This window comes from Grampus griseus (assembly GCF_964374135.1).
Source record: "Grampus griseus genome assembly, chromosome: 2".
NCBI lineage: Eukaryota > Metazoa > Chordata > Mammalia > Artiodactyla > Delphinidae > Grampus > Grampus griseus.
The window spans coordinates 61,092,144-61,113,118 of NC_139018.1; the positions used below are offsets into that span (position 1 = coordinate 61,092,144).

The following is a 20,975-nucleotide window of genomic DNA, read 5'->3' on the forward strand; positions in this document are numbered from 1 at the left end:
GGACAAATTCTTAGAAAGGTATAACCTTCCAAGACTGAACCAGGAAGAAATAGAAAATATGAACAGACCAATCACAAGTAATGAAAGTAAAACTGTGATTAAAAATCTTCCAACAAACAAAAGTCCAAGACCAGATGGCTTCACAGGTGAATTCTATCAAACATTTAGAGAAGAACTAACACCCATCCTTCTCAAACTCTTCCAAAAAATTGCAGAGGAAGGAACATTCCCAAACTCATTCTATGAGGCCACCATCACCGTGATACCAAAACCAGACAAAGACACTACAAAAAAAGAAAATTACAGACCAATATCACTGATGAAAATAGATGCAAAAATCCTCAACAAAATACTAGCAAACAGAATCCAACAACACATTAAAAGGATCTTACACCATGATCAAGTGGGATTTATCCCAGGGATGCAAGGATTCTTCAATATATGCAAATCAATCAATGTGATACACCATATTAACAAACTGAAGAATAAAAATCATATGATCATCTCAATAGATGCAGAAAAAGCTTTTGACAAAATTCAACACCCATTTATGATAAAAACTCTCCAGAAAGTGGGCATAGAGGGAACCTACCTCAACATAATAAAGGCCATATATGAAAAACCCACAGCAAACATCATTCTCGATGGTGAAAAATTGAAAGCATTTCCTCTAAGATCAGGAACAAGACAAGGATGTCCACTCTAACCACTATTATTCAACGTAGTTTTGGAAGTCCTAGCCACGGCAGTCAGAGAAGAAAAAGAAATAAAAGGAATACAAACTGGAAAAGAAGAAGTAAAACTGTCACTGTTTGCAGGTGATATGATACTATACATAGAGAATCCTAAAAATGCCACCAGAAAACTACTAGAGTTAATCAATGAATTTGGTGAAGTTGCAGGATACAAAATTAATGCACAGAAATCTCTTGAATTCCTATACACTAATGATGAAAAATCTGAAAGAGAAATGAAGGAAACACTCCCATTTACCATTGCAACAAAAAGAATAAAATACCTAGGAATAAACCTACCTAGGGAGACAAAAGACCTGCATGCAGAAAACTATAAGACACTGATGAAAGAAATTGAAGATGATACCAACAGATGGAGAGATATACCATGTTCTTGGATTGGAGGAATCAATATTGTGAAAATGACTATACTACCCAAAGCAATCTACAGATTCAATGCAATTCCTATCAAATTACCAATGGCATTTTTTATGGAACTAGAACAAAATAATCTTAAAATTTGTATGGAGACACAAAAGACCCCAAATAGCCAAAGTAGTCTTGAGGGAAAAAAACAGAGCTGGAGGAATCAGACTCCTGGGCTTCAGACTATACTACAAAGCTACAGTAATCAAGACAATATGGTACTGGCACAAAAACAGAAACATAGATCAATGGAACAAGATAGAAAGCCCAGAGATAAATCCATGCACCTATGGTCAACTAGTCTATGACAAAGGAGGCAAGGATATACAATGGAGAAAAGACAGTCTCTTCAATAAGTGGTGCTGGGAAAACTGGACAGCTACATGTAAAAGAATTAAATTAGAACACTCCCTAACACCATACATAAAAATAAACTAAAAATGGATTTGAGACCTAAATGTAAGACCAGAAACTATAAAACTCTTAGAGGAAAACATAGGAAGAACACTCTTTGACATAAATCACAGCAAGATCTTTTTTGATCCACCTCTTACAGTTATGGAAATAAAAACAAAAATAAATGGGACCTAATGAAACTTAAAAGTTTTTGCACAGCAAAGGAAACCATAAACAAGACGAAAAGACAATCCTCAGAATGGGAGAAAATATTTGCAAACGAATCAATGGACAAAGGATTAATCTCCAAAATATATAAACAGCTCATGCAGCTCAATGTTAAAGAAACAAACAACCCAATCCAAAAATGGGCAGAAAACCTAAATAGACATTTCTCCAAAGAGGACATACAGATGGCCAAGAAGCACATAAAAAGCTACTCAACATCACTAATTATTAGAGAAATGCAAATCAAAACTACAATGAGGTATCACCTCACACCAGTTAGAACGGGCTTCATCAGAAAATCTACAAACAACAAATGCTGGAGAGGGTATGGAGAAAAGGGAACCCTCTTGCACTGTTGGTGGGAATGTAAATTGATACAGCCACTATGGAGAACAGTATGGAGGTTCCTTAAAGAACTAAAAATAGAATTACCATATGATCCAGCAATCCCACTACTGGGCATATACCCAGAGAAAACCATAATTCAAAAAGACACATGCCCCCCAATGTTCACTGCATCACTATTTACAATAGCCAGGTCATGGAAGCAACCTAAATGCCCATCGACAGACAAATGGATAAAGAAGTTGTGGTACGTATATACAATGGAATATTACTCGGCCATAAAAAGGAACGAAATTGAGTCATTTGTTGAGACATGGATGGATCTAGAGACTGTCATACAGAGTGAAGTAAGTCAGAAAGAGAAAAACAAATATCATATATTATCGCATGTATGTGGAACCTAGAAAAATGATACAGATGAACCGGTTTGCAGGGCAGAAGTTGATACACAGATGTAGAGAACAAATGTATGGGCACCAAGGGGGGAAAGTTGTGAGGGGGTGGGGATGGTGGTGTGCTGAACTGGGCGATTGGGATTGACATGTATACACTGATGTGTATAAAACTGATGACTAATAAGAACCTGCTGTATAAAAAAATAAATAAAATTCAAAACTTAAAAAAAAGATGGTTACAGATAGAAATATTATGTATATTTATTATATTTATTATGTGTATTATAAATATGTGTATTTATAGGAAGGAGTTAGTATACAGACATATATTTGTGTGAGGTGAGAAGGCCTAGAAGCAACAAAGCCCCAGCAGCAACAAGCACATCCAATGCTCTGATCTTAGTTTCTAACTACATTCTCCAATAAAGGGAACTGAGGCTCCCTGTAGAAATGGCTGATTCTATGGACTGGGGCAGGAAATACGCAAGATAAACCTGGAGCATCTGTACTACCAGTAATTAAGTGTTAAAAAAAAAAATCCCACAGTGATGGGGTCTGTCAAAGGGACGTAGGAGACAACTGAAGGAGCTCTCAATGACCAAAGCTCAAACAATTTTAGCAAAATAATAACAATAATAATAAAGTAGTATTGTAATATAACTCAAAGTATAGCATAAACATCCATGGGTCATACTGATATAAGTAAATGACCGAATAAATAAATAAATGGGAAGAACAGACAAACATCCTGTCCAGATGAATTCAAATTAATCTTTGTAGGTACTCTGCTCTGAAAGAGGTGGAGCATAGCTCCACATTCCTTAAGTGTGGGCTGCACATAGTGACTTCTTTCCAGAGTACAGAACGGAAAGGAGGCAAAAAGAGAAAATTGACAATAAAGAAAACCTGGCAGACACTACCTCAGCCAGGTGATTAAAGTTAACATCAACAATGATAAGTCATATTGATAATACGTACTCTCAATATGATATGATGAAAATGGCACCTTACCTCAGTGGTCTTCCTCCCAAAATCACATAACACAATCAAATCAAAAACACATCAGCCAATCCCAATTAGGGACAGTCTACAAGATACCTGACCAGTACTCTCCCAAACTGTCAAGGTCAACAAAAACAAGGGAAGTCTCAGAAACTGTCACAGCCAAGAGAAGCCTAAGGAGACATAACAACTAAATGTAATGTGGTATCCTGGAGGGGATCCTGGAACAGAAAATGGGCATTACATTAAAACTTAGGAAATCTGAATGAAGTACGGACCTTAGTTAATAATAACGTATAAATAGCAGTTCACTGATTTTAACAAATGTACCATACTGCTCTAAGATGTATTGGTAGTTTCTTAGGGCTACTGTAGCAAATACAATTCGGTGGCTTAAAACAACAGAAATTTATTCTCTCAGAGTTCTGGAAACAAGAAGTCCGTCAAGGTGTCAACAGGGCCATGCTCCCTCTGAATGCTATAGAGAATTCTCCTGTGCCTCTTCCTAGCTTCTAGTGGTTGCCGGCAACCCTTGGCATTCCTTGGCTTGCAGCGGCATCATTCCAATTTGCTTCCATCAGTCCAAGGCATCTTCCCTGTGTGTCTGTGTGTTCACAGAGCTTCTCTTCTTATAAGGACACCAGTTATATTGGATTTAGGGCTTACCCTTGGGTTTAGGGCTAACCCTAAATCCAAGGTGATCTCATTCCAAGATTCTTAATTACATCTGTAAAGACCCTATTTCCAAATAAGGTCACATTCACAGGTACCATGGGTTAGGACTTGGATATATCTTTTGGGGGCCACTATTAACCCACCATTATCATGTTAATAATAGGGGAAACAGAGTGTGGGAAATCTCCACACTGTCTTTGTAATTTTTCTGGAAGTCTAAGACTATTCTAAAAAATAAAGTTTACTATCAATAAAATAATAATAATAAAACAAACAGTAAAAGAAAAATAATTTTAAAAAATAGCTGGAAGTGAAAAACTTAATCAGGCATTCATGACAAGATTTGAAGAAAATGTGGCAAGATTTTTTAAAATAATAGCTATCTGAATCCATGGTATTATTGGTAATTGTGTTTTCCTTAACTTTCATTGACTTTGAATAATATTTAATTGGACCAAGCACTTTCCCCAACAAGATTTGTCTTTCACCAGAAAAAAAATGAGCACAGATGATTTTAAAGCATCAACTTACAAGCATTACTCTAACATTAACTATGAAACCTTAAGAGTGACCATCTCCTGGAGCATGGTTGCTATACAGACTTCTGACAGTAATATCCAAAGACCCAAACACAGTAAATAAAGATTCACAATTATAAGCTGATACTGAGTCTTCAGCACTTTTATTCCTAGTCAACTATTCTTTGATCACATTTCCTCTCTACCAACAGAGTATTTATTTAGAGAAAGGTAGATTTTGCAGTTGCCACGTTAATTTGTCCACCACAGAAATTCAAAATTGTTTCCATCTCACTCATCCTCTATTTGGTGGGCACGCTGCATCACTTTATGCTGTACAGACCTAGAGCCAGGAATTCCTTGACAAAAGATGAATAAACTCTTCCAAAATCAGCTGACAATTCTTTTTCCAAAGATCACCTAGAAATTAAGATTTCAGATATTCAAATGATATGTCACATACAATATGGTAAATCTTCCCTTGTAGTAGGTAGACTTTCAGCAGCTTAAGCATCCAGAATACAATTATTCCCCTAGAAGAAGGCAGAATACAAGCCTCTAAGTGGGAAGAGAGGAAAATCTATCACTAAACAGCACGATTTTGCTCTCAAGGAAAAACACAGATGCACTTTCAGGAGAGAATGTGTCAAATTAAACTAGAAAAGAAACACTCATCATGGTAAACTGGTTTCCCCAGCAATGCTCAGAACTTTCTAAGAGGAAATGAGGAAAATGGTTAAAAACAGCCGGGTTGGTGGCTGCTAGAACTTGCAGGAGGGTAAAGATTGCACTAACTATAAAGCAAGCTAGGTTAATTTAGTAAAACAGCACCTGCACAGCCCCTAAGGTTACTACATATGTTACAACCCAATACAATAACTCATGTTCATACTGAAGACTCAATGTCAGAATATTATATTCACTAAGGGAGAGAGACATGCAAATTAGCTTCAGGGGTAAGTTGAGCTTCATATAAATGAAATATAAGGACGAACAACAGTTTCTAAAATGTGGTCTGAGCTCTGGAGAGCCTCAAGACCTTTCAGGGGTCTTTTCAAGACCTTTCCACACTAAAAATACAAAGAGGTCATTTGCCTTTTTCACTGTGTTGAAATTTGCACTTTGTGTTAAAAAAAAAAAAAAAAAAGAGAGTAAAATTGGTGGACCTTAGTGTGAATTAAGGCAGCAGGATCTTAAAAATACCCCCACAAAGCAGGAAAAAAATGTTCATTTTATTAAATCTCAACTTTTAAGTGAGTATTTTTTTAATATTCAGTGTAACAAAATAATAAGTACACATGAAGTTCTTCTGTGGCCATAGTGCAGTAGGATGGTGGTTTTGAGGAAAAACATGTGTGCTATTGTTTGAGTTCTGAACTGAACTAGCTACCATTTTTACTTGAGAGGACAAATATCAAACTACCTTTATTCAGACTTTGGTTTGTGGTAAGCATTTTCTTGAAAATGAGAAAATCAGTCATTTCAAATAAAATAATTGAGACTATTTGTGTCAAGAGAAAAAATTTAAGCTTTTAGCAAAAATTAGAATTTTGGAAAAATTGTGTCCCTCACCATGAGCTTGCCAGGTTCCCAGTGCTAAAAGACTTTTCTGATAATATTAAAATTGAGATATTTTGACATTATATATTAGTGAAATGTGTCAACATTTGAAGATCTACATAACTTGATGAATAGTACTTTCTAAATGACCAATACAAAATGTTACAAAATCATGCATGGGTAAAAGAGCCATTCAAAGTACAAAATGAGGCAATAGATTTTCATGTAATAAGGTATAAAAAAGTCATTGACATGGTTTCAGATTTCAATTGCAACAAACTTTTTTACCTGTACAAATTATCATTTAATACATTTTCTTTTCAGCTAAGTTTAATTTTTTTTTTGGTACTGGTCCAACAACCACAATTCTTGTACTAAACTTTTAACTTTGAGATAATTATAGATTCACAGACAGTTTTAAGAAATAATACAGAGAGACCCTATCTATCCTTTACTCAGTTTACCTCAAAGGTAACATCTTGCAAAACTGTAGTACAGAATAACAAAATATTGACATTCATATAGTTAAGATGCAGAACATTTCCATCACTGTAAGTGATCCCTCATATTGTCCTGTATAGACACACTCCACCCATTCCCACCCACCCTCATTCTGAAACCCTGAAAACCACTAATCTGTTCTCCATTTCTGTAATTTTGTCACTTCATGAATGTTATATAATAAAATCAGCCAGTGTGTAGTGTTTTGGAATTGGTTTTTACCAGCATAATTCTCTGAAGACTTATCCTTATAGAGTTTATGTATTCATTCTGCAACATGCTTAATAGTAGTTGCATGTTTATTTTGGTTTTTTAACTGCCAAACTATTTTTCAGGGTTCTGAGAAAGGAGTTTTGTTAATTAAGCATTCACGTTCCTTAACATTATAGAGCTATTCAAAGTATTTATTTCATATTGAGTGAGTTGTGGTAGTTTGTGTTTTTTGAGGAACTGCTCTGTTTTGTCTAAGTTGTCAAATTTATGTGTGTAGAGTTGTTTATAGTATTCCCTTATTATTATTTTGATGTCTGGAGGGTCTGCAGTGATATCTCCTGTTTCACTTCTAATATTGGTAATTTGTGTATTTTCTGGTTTTTCCGTATCAGTCTTGCTAGAGGTCAATTTTTTCTAAGAACTACCTCTTTGTTTCATGGATTTTCTCTATTGTTTTCATCCTTATTGATTTCTGCTCTTTATTATTCCTTCCCACTGCTTGCTTTGGATTTATTTTGCTCTTCTTTTTCTAGGCTCTTGAGGTGGGACCTTAAATTATTGATTTGAGACTTTCTCTTTTTTACTATAAGCATTTAGTGCTATAATTTTCCCTCTCGGCACTGCATTATCTGTGTTCCACAAATTTTGATGTGTTGTATTTTCATTTTAATTCAGTTCAATTGATTTTCAATGTATTTTTTAAATCCCTTGAGACTCCCTGGATTAACACATGGATTACTTATACCTGTATTGTTTAGATTCCAACAGTTTGGAGATTTTTCTGTTACCTTTGTTATTAATCTCTAGTTTGATTTCATTATGGATTTGTTTTATCTTGGTATATGTCCTGCAGGAATGTGAAAAGAATATGTATTCTGCTCTTGTTGGGTGTAGTGTTCTGTACACTTCAATTAGATCCTGTTGGTTGATGGAGTTATTGATTTTTCTCCATCCTTGCTGATTTTCTAAGTGTTCTACCAACTATTTAGAGAGGGGTGTTGAAGTCTCCAAGTATAATTGTGGAATGGCCTATTTGTCCTTTTAGTTCTACCAGTTTTTGCTTCACATATTTTGCAGCTGTTTTGTGCACACACTCTTTAAGACTACTATGTCTTCCTGGTGGATTGACCTTTTTATCATAATATAATGCCTCTCTCTGTCTCTGATAACTTTCTTTGCTGGGAAGTCTACTTTATCTGATATTAATATAGCCACTCCTGTCTTTCTTTGATTAGTGTTTGCACGACTTATCTTTTTTTACCCTTTTACTTTCAACTTCTCTAAGTCATTATATTTGAAGTCAGTTTCTTGTGGACACTAAATAGTTGGTCATGTCTTTTAACCCACTCTGCAAGCTCTGTAACTTAACTGGTATATTTAGACCATATATATATATTTTTTATATCTTTATTGGAGTATAATTGCTTTACAATGTTGTGTCAGTTTCTGCTGTATAACAAAGTGAATCAGCTATATGTATACATATATCCCCATATCCCCTCCCTCTTGAGCCTCCCTCCCACCTTCCCTATCCCACCCCTCTAGGTGGTCACAAAGCACTGAGTTGATCTCCCTGTGCTATGCTAAGCACTGAGTTGATCTCCCTGTGCTATCTCCCCATGCTATGATCTCCCTAGCTATCTATTTTATATTCGGTAGTGTATATACGTCAATGCTACTCTCTCACTTCATCCCAGCTTCCCCTTCCCCACAACACGGTGTCCTCAAGTCCATTCTATACGTCTGCATCTTTGTTCCTGTCCTACCCCTAGGTTCAGTAACATTTTTTTTTTAGATTCCATATATATGTATTAGTGTACGGTATTTGTTTTTCTCTTTCTGACTTACGTCATTCTGTATGACAGACTCTAGGTCCATCCACCTCACTACAAATAACTCAATTTCATTTCTTTTTATGGCCGAGTAATATTCCATTGTATATATGTGCCACATCTTCTTTTTCCATTCATCTGTTGATGGACACTTAGGTTGCTTCCATGTCCTGGCTATTGTAAATAGTACTGCAATGAACATTGTGGTACATGTCTCTTTTTGAATTATGGTTTCCTCAGGGTATATGCCCAGTAGTGGAATTGCTGGGTCATATGGTATTTCTATTTTTAGTTTTTTAAGGAACCTCCATACTGTTCTCCATAGTGGCTGATGTATTTAAGTTAGGGATTTTGTCTGCCATTTCATTTTTGTTTTCTCCTTGTTCTCTCTGGTTTCTTTTCTTTCTCTGTTTTCTATTTCCTGCTTTCCTGTTACATGGACATATTTTAGAATTCCACTTTTATTTATCTATGGTATTTTTGAGTATATATTTCTTTGTATAGCTTTTTAGTTTTGCTCTAGGTATTACATTATATAAACATAATAAACATAACTTATCAAAGTCTACTGATGTCTCCAATTTACCAGTTCAAGTGGTGTGTAGAAACCTTACCTCCCTTTATGTCTCTTTACTCTTCTCCATTTATAATACAGTTGTCTTAAACATTTCCTCTATATACATTTAACAGTATAATTTTTTTTCAACTGACAGACATAATTTAGAAAACTCAAAAGGAGAAGGAAACTCTATTGCATTTACCTGTGTTTTTGTTTTACACGTTTTTGTTCCTTTTAGATATTCCGACATTTTTTCTTTCATCATTTTTTTTTTCCTGTTTAGAGAACATCTTCTAGCCTTTCTTGTAGTGTAAGTCTGCTGGGTGACAAATTCTCTTAGTTTCCTTTCATCTGAAAATGTCTTGATTCCCTTTCATCCCCGAAGGATATCTTCTCTGGATATAGGACTCAGGGCTTACAGTTCTTTCCTTTCAGCATTTGAAAAATGTTCCACCACTTACTTCTGGCCTCCATGGTTTCTGATGAGAAATCCACTGCCATTAAAATTGTTTTTCTCCTGTAGGTAACATATTACTTCTCTCTTGATGCTTTCAAGATTTTTTTCTTTGTTATTAGTTTTCATAAGTTTCACTAGTAAGTGACTTGGTACAGATTTCTTTGGATTTTTCTTACTTGGAGTTTGCTCAGCTTCCTGAATATGTAGGTTTAAGTCTTTTGCTAAATTGGGGAAGTTTCCAGTCATTATTTCTTCCTATATGTTTTCAGTCACCCCTCTTCCTCTTCTCCTTCCAGGACTGTGATAACACAAATGTTAGATCTTTTGTTTTACTCCCACAAGTCCTGAGGGTCTGTTAATTTTTTTTTTCAGTCTGTTTCTCTTTGTTGCTCAAACTGGATAAATTCTATTGTTTTATCTTCAAGTTCACTTCCTGTTTCATCCATGCTACTTTTGAGCCCACCTGCTGAGCATTTTATTTTAGTTACTGTATTTTTTCAATTCTAAAATGTCTTCAATTTCTTTACTGTGTATCTTCAATGTCTATACTAAGACTTTCTATTTCTTTTCTGAATCTTTCTATTTTTTTTAAATTTGTTTCAGGTGTGTTCATAATTATCGCTGAAGCATTTTTAGGATGGTAGCTTTAAAATCATTGTCAGATAATTCTAACATCTCTGTTATCTAAGCAATAGCATCTATTGATTATCTTCTTACGTTCAGTTTGAGACTTTCCTGGTTCTTGGTATGATTAGTGATTTTCAGTTGAAATTTGGATATTTGGGGTATTTTGCTCTGAGGCTCTGGATCTTATTTAAACCTTCTGCTTTAACTGACACTCTGCTAGGCTTCCTCTGGTACCACCACAGTGGGGAGGGAGAGGAGTGGCTCATTACTACTAGGTGGGGATGCAAGTCCAGGATCCCCATGTGGTCTCAACTAACACAGTAAGAGGGGAAACCTCATTACCACTTTATTAAGCTGAAAGTTCCAGCCCCAAACAGCCTTCATTGATACCACCCTGGCAGGGGTATTATAGTGCCTTCTTATACTCTGGGCAAGAGCAAAAGTCTAGTTTTCCTTCTAGGCCTTTGCTGGCAGAGGTAAGGAAAGGACCAGGGCCACCATTTTTTCTGTGGTGTTTGGCTAGGGTAGAGTAGTTATTGTTGAAAAGTTTTGTCTTGCTAGGCTGTCCCTTTCCTGGTTCTTTGGCTAGAGGGAGCAGGCTTTTGTTTGGACTTTTTTTTTTTCTTCTGTCTTTACCTAGTTTTCTTTCTAGGTTACCAATTTTTTCAACTCTAAGTCTAGAATATGTGAAGCAAAAAAGAAAACCCAAGGAACTAACTCGCCACTGTGCCATTTGTTGGGTCCCAAAGTTCCTAGTTAGTGCCTTAGTCTCTCCACCTTTTAGATCTGTCCTGTTTGTAACACGCAGGTTTTTACCTGTACTTAGCAGGAGGAATAGGAAAAAGTACTTCTACTGCATCATCCCCAGAAGTGGAAGTCTCACAACTAAGTTTCAAGAAACTACCACTTGTAAAGTTTTGGTATATTATTAAAGGAGAATATCCATAATTATGTTAAAAGTCTATTAAAATAATCTCTTCCTTTCCAACTATATATCTTCATGAAGCCAGAATTTTCCTCATATATTTCAACCAAAACAACCTACCAAAAAATTGAATGCAGAAGCAAACGTAAGAACCCAGCTGCCATCTATTAAGCCAGACATTAAAGAGATTTGCAAAAAAAAATACAATCCTAGTTTTACACTACTTTTCTGTTTTAAAAAATATAACTATTTTTCATAAAAATACATTATGTTAACATATATGACTATTACTGTTATTTTTAATTTTAAAAAATAAACATTTAAGCATTTTCCCAGTTTTAATTTCCAACACTGTAAATGTCGATATAACCCACATAAGTAATTATTGAAGTCCTCAAAAATTTTTAAGAGTATAAAAAGGGTCCTGAAACCAAAAAGTCTGACAGCTTGTAAGATAGAGAAAACTAATATTAAAGGAACTCCTTACTTCCTCTCCCGAGAGTTGTAGGTGTGGTTTCTGAGCACTCCGTCCAGTTCCTGGTGCCAATTCAGGTGGTATCCCTGGTCTTGTTGGAAGGACGGCAACATATTCTTGATTGTCACCCATAACAGGAATTCCTTGCAGTATTCTACAGGGTTTTTAATAACAAAAAAAAATTGTTCTTTAAGCCATTGATAAGTCAAAGGGTGTTTTCTCTCATTTTATATCTCTACCGAAATAAACGTTTGATATTTGTACTAAATAGATATTGTGCAGAAGTCAGATAATCCAAAATAGGAAATAATTCAAGAATAATTGTTGGCTTCTGAATGCATTTTAGTAGTAATCTTTCGGTGGTTTTGTTTTATAATATTGGAATAATAAATTCACTCTATGAAAGCCTCATGATAAGAGAGGTAAAAAGTTCTCTGCCTTCTGATCCCTAACCTGCTCCTCACTCCAAGTCACAGGAAATGGTTTCATTTCTTAGACTGAGGCAAAGCATCAGCCTAAGCAGAACTGCCTTCTCACATTAAGGTTTTTCCTTCCTGATTCATATCTTGCCAAGATGAACAGAAAACTGTTACGGCATTAGGTCTTTATTTCTAGACTACAAACTACATATACATAAGAATATACACAGGAGGTTTAAAACTTATCAACAGGGGGCTTCCCTGGTGGCGCAGTGGTTGAGAGTCCGCCTGTCAATGCAGGGGACACGGGTTCGTGTCCCAGTCCGGGAAGATCCCACATGCCGCGGGGCGGCTGGGCCCGTAAGCCATGGCCGCTGAGCCTGTGCGTCCGGAGCCTATACTCCACAACGGGAGAGGCCACAACAGTGAGAGGCCCACGTACCACAAAAAACAAAACAAAACAAAACAAAAAAACTTATCAACAAAAACCTAAATTAAACCAAGAGATGAGGTAAATCAAAATCTGAAGGCAAAATGTGTCATTAATGGCTGACTTACAGACTCCTTGAAAAGACATTAGCTTTTGTATTGCAGCACTTACTGTAAAAGAAATATAAAATGAGTATAAAGTAGACCTACACAGACTATAGCCATATTTCAATTTCGCTTGGAAGTAGAGCCGCTGTTCCCTCTAACTTTTTGTTATACCATTATATGAATAGACAATCAGTTTATGAGCCACCAAATGTGAAGACAAACCACACACATATCAAACTGACTACTTAACGATATGCTGAAATCCTTAGATTCCATCAAACCACCTCTTAAAAATCAGGCCCACCCAAAGCTAGGCTGGAGAAGACAGGGCTTTGCCAAAGTAGGTTCACAGGGAAAAGCTTCCTATCTTATCCAGTCCAATATTTGAATTCAAAGAGAAGATAAAGCTCAACTCCCAGCACAGTGGACATAACAGATTGCCATTCGACATCCAGTCCATCCTCCCTCCAATACACTTTCTCCAACTGCTGAGGATGGGGAGGTGAAGACCCTCCTGCAGCCAGTGTCCTGGATGTGTTTTAGGATCTACTAACCACGTGCACTCACGTACAATTTGGAACGAAGAAGGTTCTGATGTTCCTGCTGGCAAGCAGTCATGGTGACGTTGAGTTCTTCTGTGGCAGGGTTCCAGTTACTTCTTTTGTGGGTAGACTTTTTTGCCAGTGAGCATTCAAACAGACACAGCAAGGCTCCAGAGTCAAAAGCTGTGACACTAGAGGCCACACGATCCCTGAATTTCAGCTAAGGTGGTTTGTTGCCAGTGTTGGCCTCCAGATTTCCCACCTTCCTGACTGTGCCAGAAGGAGTAGCAGCTTTGGCAGCCAGTTAAACGTGCTGTATGAGTCATCTCTGGAAAACCCTCCTGCCTAGAGCCCATTCTTCCAATCTTTCCATTGATTTTAAAAGCATCACATTCCCATTATTATAGATCCCTTTATGCTTAAAATAGCTAAAACTATTTCTGTTTTCTGCAACTGAATCCTGACTGATATATCCAGGAAAAACAAAAGAGCAGGGTATTCTATTGTCTAGAATAATGAGCGAGAGAATACAGATATCAAGATCAAGGAGGAGAGGGGTGACTTAAGAAGCTATCTTGAGGCACTGCTATATTTTTATCTGTTCATAAGCCAAAAACAAAGTAGTCAGAGTCATCCACATATTACTGTCTTTTCACATCCCAAATGTGCATCAAAGAAATAGAAATTCTATTTGGTTGGAAGGAAAGTGAAAGAAGTCACTGGCCATTTTAGAGTGCATAGCTCTGGTAGACATAAACTGGGGGCCTTAGTGGAAAGGCTACCCAAGGTTAGCAACTGTTCCTGTCTGACAAAGATGAATCACTTGCTTTGAAATTTTTGTCCAGATTTTCCCTGCTTCCTTCTTTATTTCCAGAGAAAAGAACCAATCCTTTTTAGAGATCTCCCCTTTGGAGACCACCACCATCTCAGTGGTTCAGAATGAAAATCTCTTCATCTCCAACTTCTCCCTCACCCCCAACAGTAATCACTTGTCCTGATCCTTCTCCCTCCAGTGTTTCTCCATCCTGTTGCATTTCCTCTCAGCTAAGTCCTATGATAACATCTTTGCTGTCCCTCACCTCCAGACTTTCCCACCTCCAATCCATGTTACAGATCCCTGACAGAGTTCTCATCAGCTACCCCCTTCCAAATACTCTAGTGACTACACACACAGGGTAAAACCCAAGCTCCTAAGCCTGGCCATCAGGGTCCTCCACAGTCTGGGAACCATCTACCTTACCAATCCTACTTCCCTCCCCAACACCTGGCCCAACCTATATTCACTGCACAAAAGATGCTCTAGGTGCTGAGATTACTATAGGTGCAATAGGGGAGACAGGCAAACCGAACTACAATGCAGTGTGGCTATGAAAGTGTTGAAAATAAGACTTTCAGACCTCAACTGTTCCACGAAGCCTTTACAAATGTCCCTCTGGCCAGCCAAAATTCATCTTTGCCTCCCTAGTTTCTCTGGTGCATTTGATCTGCAAGTTCATTATAGAATATATTACATTTTATTCTGTATATTTTTCATAGTAGATTACAGGCTGGTTGGGGTGGGAGAGGCGTGATTCTTATTCATTTTCTGTCTCCCTTGAATGTGAATATAGTAGATACCGAATATGTATTGTTTAACACTGTGCTTGAAAAATCCCACAGCCAAAGTTAGCCCAGACCCTGTCCTGAGAAACTAGATTCATGGGTTAGCATGATGTACTGCACTGCTTCTCAAAGTGTGTTTCCTAACCAGCATCATTAGTATCACATAGGAACTTGCTAGAAATAAAAATTCTTGAGCCCCATCACACTTAATGAATCAGAAGCTCTGGGGAGGAACCCAGCCTTCTGTGTTTTAACCAGCCTTACTGTTAATTCTGATGCACAATGAAGTTTGAGAACCACTGATGTGCTGCAATCTTTCCTAAAAGAGCCTGATCATAAGAATATCCTGGGATACTTATCAAATCTATAGCTTCCCAGATATCTCCTCTGGAGATTCTAGTTCAGTTGGTTTGGGATAAAGCCTAAGAACTGATACACTTAAACAACCCAGATGGCCCTTATACTCAGGGGAAGCCTATAAAGCACGGCTATAGTGAGAAGAGCTAGCCTTTGGAATGAGGTTAAAAACCAGGATTTTAGCCTTAGTTTGGCCGCTTGATGTGCTGTGTTGGATAAGTCACTTTTCCTTCTCAAGTCTCAGTTTCCTCATCTGTGAATAGCAACAGCAACGGGATTTTTCAGGGTCTAACGCTTAGAAATAATATATGTGAAGAGTTTGCACAAATTACAAAAAAAACCAGTAAGTGGTTGATATTACAATCATTATTGTTATTATGACTGAAGAGACTGAATGAAGTTAACAAGCCCATCTCTCTCAGAGTGAGTTAAACCGCCTTCTCAGTCAACACTGGTCTCCCATGGGGTCAGAGATATAAAATGTTCTTCTTATTATAGGTTGTGTCAAAGAAGATTGGAGAACATTTGCTCCAGGCTGTGAGCACTCTTAAAAATCTCCGCCCACATCTTTTATGAGTTACACAAATGTGACTGTGGGCTCCATCCTGTGAGGCGTAGGGAAGGGTTCTCCCTCCTGCAACCCTCTCCCCTCCCTGGTGTGACTAACAGAGAAGTTCCCCCACCACACCTTCCCTATCCCTTCCTTAGAAAATGTACTGTGCTCCTTGGGGTACTAAACCTGAGGGAGCCTTGGCAGGATAAAGCTCACAGTCACTTTTACGCAACTCAGAAAAGATGTGTTCAGGGATATTTTAAGAGTGTTCAGGGATTTCCCTGGTGGTCCAGTGGTTAAAAATCCGTCTTGCAATGCAGGGGATGCTGGTTTGATCCCTGGTCAGGAAACTAAGATCCCACATGCCGTGGGGCAACTAAGCCCCTGCGCACCACAACTAGAGAGCCCGCAGGCTGCAACCAATAAGCCCGCATGCTCTGGAGCCCTCACGCCACAACTAGAGAGAAGCCCACACACCACAACAAAGAGCCGGCGTGCTGCAACGAAAGATCCCGCATGCTGCAGCTAAGACCCAATGCAGCCAATAAATAAATAAATAAATATAAAAAAAATTTTTTAAAGTGTTCATGTAAAAAGCTTTGCCAAAGTAATACTTACATGCAATATTCTATCCCAGACATCATTTCTTTAAGGGACTCGTAGCAAGCCATTACATTGAGTGCACAATCCACTTATTGGGTCACAATTGACAATTTAGAAAACAGTAACTTAAAAGCATGTTGTTTGAAAAGCAAACTTCTAGGCCTAGAAAAGACTCTAGGAGTTCATCTTCTTGAAGATGCTAATCTACAAATAATTTTTTTTAGTAAAGTCTTTAAAATCTACAGCAGAAGTAATGAATACTTTCAATACTTTAAAAAATTCAGGGAATATAGTCTTAATAAATAATAAATCTAAAGGAGGATAAGAATGCAATTATACAGAATTTTTTTTTTTACAAAATATGAATAGAGAGGGGGTAATTTTATTTTTAATCATTGTAACTTCATTGCTACATGCAAACAGTGACATCTGGTGGAATGACATTGCTTTGCTTAAAAAAATATATTCCAACTTTCAGATATTGGCAGTTATGAAATCAAACAAATTTCCAAATAATTTCTCTTTTTTTTGGTGTTTCCATATAAAACAAAAATATACTAATCTAATATCTTATCAAATACTGGTAGTACATACTAATATAAATTTGTCATCCCAATTTGTATTTTTTAAAGTATGCTTAAGGCTTACTTAGGTATAGGGGCTATTTGTTGAAAATGAATATAAAAATAATCTAATTGAGGTTACCGTTGATTCTAGTCCTAACTCTGCCAAAACTGACATGAGGTGCATAGTTTTGCCTCTGTTTCTTCATAATATGAGATGGTTAGGCTAGGGGAAGGCTAAGATCTCTTACGGCTCTGATATATGTTCTTCTGTCACACGTATCAGCAGCTAGACCTCCAACAGGGATTAAGTCCTATACTCATTGGTATCATTGTCAGGATCATGCAGCAAGGAACAAGGCCAAGTAAGGGGTGGGGGTGTGCTGGGGCTAGGATTAGACCTGACCACTAAGCAACGGCAGACAATGCAGGAAACAGGGAGAGTGGGGGAAAGTCAGTCCCAGATACCCACAGTGGAAGGAAATGTGAAGCAGAAGACAGAACACACTATTCCAAAGACAGAGCTACAGAACACGGGCGGTGGTGCACTGCAAGCAGCATCAGAAAGGGCTAACGTGGGATGATGGCACATTCTAGTGGGGAGCGACCAGCGACGGGGAATACAAATAAAGGCAGTAGTCAGTGAGCGCTTTCAATAATTAAGTAATTGATGTCAGGACAGTCTCCCTCAGTTTGCAAGGCCCCAGCCCTGGCCCAGGACTCAGAAACAGGATTTCAGTCCCTAAGAGGGAACAAACAATACAAGATAAAACCCTCACCCAAATAAGCAGAAACCTTGCTTCCAAAATTGGGTCACAATAGACGAAATACAAAACATCAACGGTGAGTAAAATATGATTCTTCCTAGTTTGTATCAGCCTTGGTTCTGAAAACAAGATGAGAATGAGTATTTGGAATGAAACATAAAGAGAAAAAAATAAGAGGCACTTTCACAAGTTCACAAAACAGTGGGATATAATGGAAATCACATTTAGAAACAGAGAGACCTGGGTCTGAATTCCAGCTTTTACCAGCTATATAAATATGAACTAGTCAACCTCTGAACCACATTTTCTTCATTTGGGAAACAGAATGATTTTATCTATTAGATAGAGTTGTTGTTAATACTAGATCATGCAATAAATACACAACAATATATTTTCTATTAGATAATTTTCTGCTTTCCTATTCAAATATTGCTATTTGGGAGGGGAGCCAGATAAAATCTTTCTAATGGAAGCTCATTTTATATAGTTGATTTGTAAACTATAAAGAGTAAAGATAATAAGTCAAAATAATTACCCGTATGTCTGGCTTTCAGTTTTAACATAAAAATCCTCAAAGGATTATAACCTGTCAAAACAACATCTTTAATGTCATTTTTGTAAAATGTATGTATATGTAATATATGTACATGCACAGGAAAAAAACCTAGAATAATCTTTACCATAGTAATATAAACCTGCATCTCCTGGTTCGCCTACTTAAGATCTAAAAGTAATACTCTAATGCTTCCAAAATGAACAATCAAGAATTGCCAGGTAGGCAAGCCTCACCCCTCGTGGAAGATTTGCTTCTCTCCCTGCTCAGAGGCACACTGGAACAGTGCCTTGCCCCAGGGGCCATCTAAGAGGCCAAAGGCTTACGTGCAGCGAAGTGGCCTTCTGGAGGTGAACCTGGGACCCCAATCTGATATCTGCCAAGGGCGTTTTCCTGGCTTGTTCAGCACTTCAGACAGGTCACTGCAAAAAGAATCCCTGAGAATTGCTGGACAACCTACTTGATCAAATAGCACTTCCAATACTTGCAGTTGCTCATGAGCCATGTGACTGACAGGGTCTTGGTGCTCCGGCCGGGTGTCAGGCCTGAGCCACTGAGGTGGGAGAGCCGACATTGAGGACATTGCTCCACCAGAGACCTCCTGTCTCCATGTAATGTCAAACAGTAAAAGCTCTCCAAGAGTTCTCCATCTCAATACTGAGACCCAGCTCCACTCAATGACCAGCAAGTGACAATGCTGGACACCCCATGCCAAACAACGAGCAAGACAGGAACACAACCCCACCCACTAGCAGAGAGGCTGCCTAAAATCTTAACTTCACAGACACCCCAAAACACACCACTGGATGCAGTCCTGCCCACCAGAAAGACTAGATCCAGCCTCATCCACCAGAACATAGGCACCAGGCCCCTCCACCAGGAGGCCTACTGAACCAACCTTGCCAACTGGGGGCAGACACCAAAAACAATGGGAATTACAAACCTGAAGCCTGTGAACAGGAGACCCCAAACACAGTAAGTTAAGCAAAATAAGAAGACAGAGAAATACACAGCAGATGAGGGAGCAAGGTAAAAACCCACCAGACTAAACAAATGAAGAGGAAACAGGCAGTCTACCTGAAAAAGAATTCAGAGTAATGATAGTAAAGATGATCCAAAATCTTGGAAATAGAATGGAGAAGATACAAGAAATGTTTAACAAGGACCTAGAAGAAATAAAGAGCCAACAAACAATGATGAACAACATGATAAGTGAAATTTAAAATTCTCTAGAAGGAATCAATAGCAGAATAACTGAGGCAGAAGAACAGATAAGTGACCTGGAAGACAAAATAGTGTAAATAACTACCACAGAGCAGAATAAAAAAAAAAGAATGAAAAGAATTGAGGACAGTCTCAGAGACCTCTGGGACAACATTAAATGCACCAACACGTGAATTATAGGGGTCTCAGAAGAAGAAGAGAAAAAGAAAAGGACTGAGAAAATATTTGAAAAGATTATAGTTGAAAACTTCCCTAATACGGGGAAGGAAATAGTCAATCAAGTCCAGGAAGCGCAGAGAGTCCCATACAGGATAAATCCAAGGAGAAACACACCAAGACACAGATTAATCAAACTATCAAAAACTAAATACAAAGAAAAAATATTAAAAGCAGCAAGGGAAAAGGAACAAATAACATACAAGAGAAGCCACATTGGGTTAACAGCTGATCTTTCAGCAGAAACTCTGCAAGCCAGAAGGGAGTGGCAGGACATATTTAAAGTGATGAAGGGGAAAAACCTACTACCAAGATTACTCTACCCAGCAAGGATCTGATTTAGATTCGACAGAGAAATTAAAATCTTTACAGACAAGCAAAGGCTAAGAGAATTCAGCACCACCAAACCAGCTTTACAACAAATTCTAAAGGAACTTCTCTAGGCAGGAAAGCCAAGAGAAGGATAAGACCTAAAAAAACAAACCCAAAACAATTAAGAAAATGGTAATAAGAACATACATATCTATAACTACCTTAAATGTAAATGGATTACATGCTCCAACCAAAAGACACAGACTGGCTGAATGGATACAAAAACAAGACCTGTATATATGCTGTCTACAAGAGACCCATTTCAGATCTAGGGACACATACAGACTGAAAGTGAGGGGATGGAAAAAGATATTCCATGTAAATGGAAATCAAAAGAAAGGTGGAGTAGCAATTCTCATATCAGATGAAATAGACTTTGAAAAAAAGACTACTACAAGAGACAAAGAAGGACACTACATAATGATCAAGGGATCAATCCAAGAAGAACATATAATGATTGTAAATATTTATGCACCCAACATAACAGCACCTCAATACATAAGGTAAATGCTAACAGCCATAAAAGGGTAAATCAACAGTAACACAATCATAGTAGGGGACTTTAACACCTCACTTTCACTAATGGACAGATCATCCAAAATGAAAATAAATAAGGAAACACAAGCTTTAAATGATACGTTAAACCAGATGGACTTAATTGATATTTACAGAACTTTCCATCGAAACACAACAGGATACACTCTTCTCAAGTGCTCATGGAACATTCTCCAGGGTAAATCATATCTTGGGTCACAAATCAAGCCTTGGTAAATTTAAGAAAATTGAAATCGTATCAAGT

General features: G+C 37.6%; 1 protein-coding gene across 1 annotated transcript in view; it reads right to left on the minus strand.

Annotated features, from left to right (window-relative positions):
* The window catches only part of TTC6 (tetratricopeptide repeat domain 6), a gene marked incomplete at both ends in the record, with an annotated part of 196,312 nt that overhangs the window by 88,235 nt on the left and 87,102 nt on the right, over nt 1-20,975 (minus strand). The window contains one exon of the mRNA XM_082649376.1: nt 11,881-12,022. Coding sequence (XP_082505502.1) covers nt 11,881-12,022 — 142 coding nt within the window. The remainder of the gene's footprint in view (nt 1-11,880; nt 12,023-20,975) is intronic.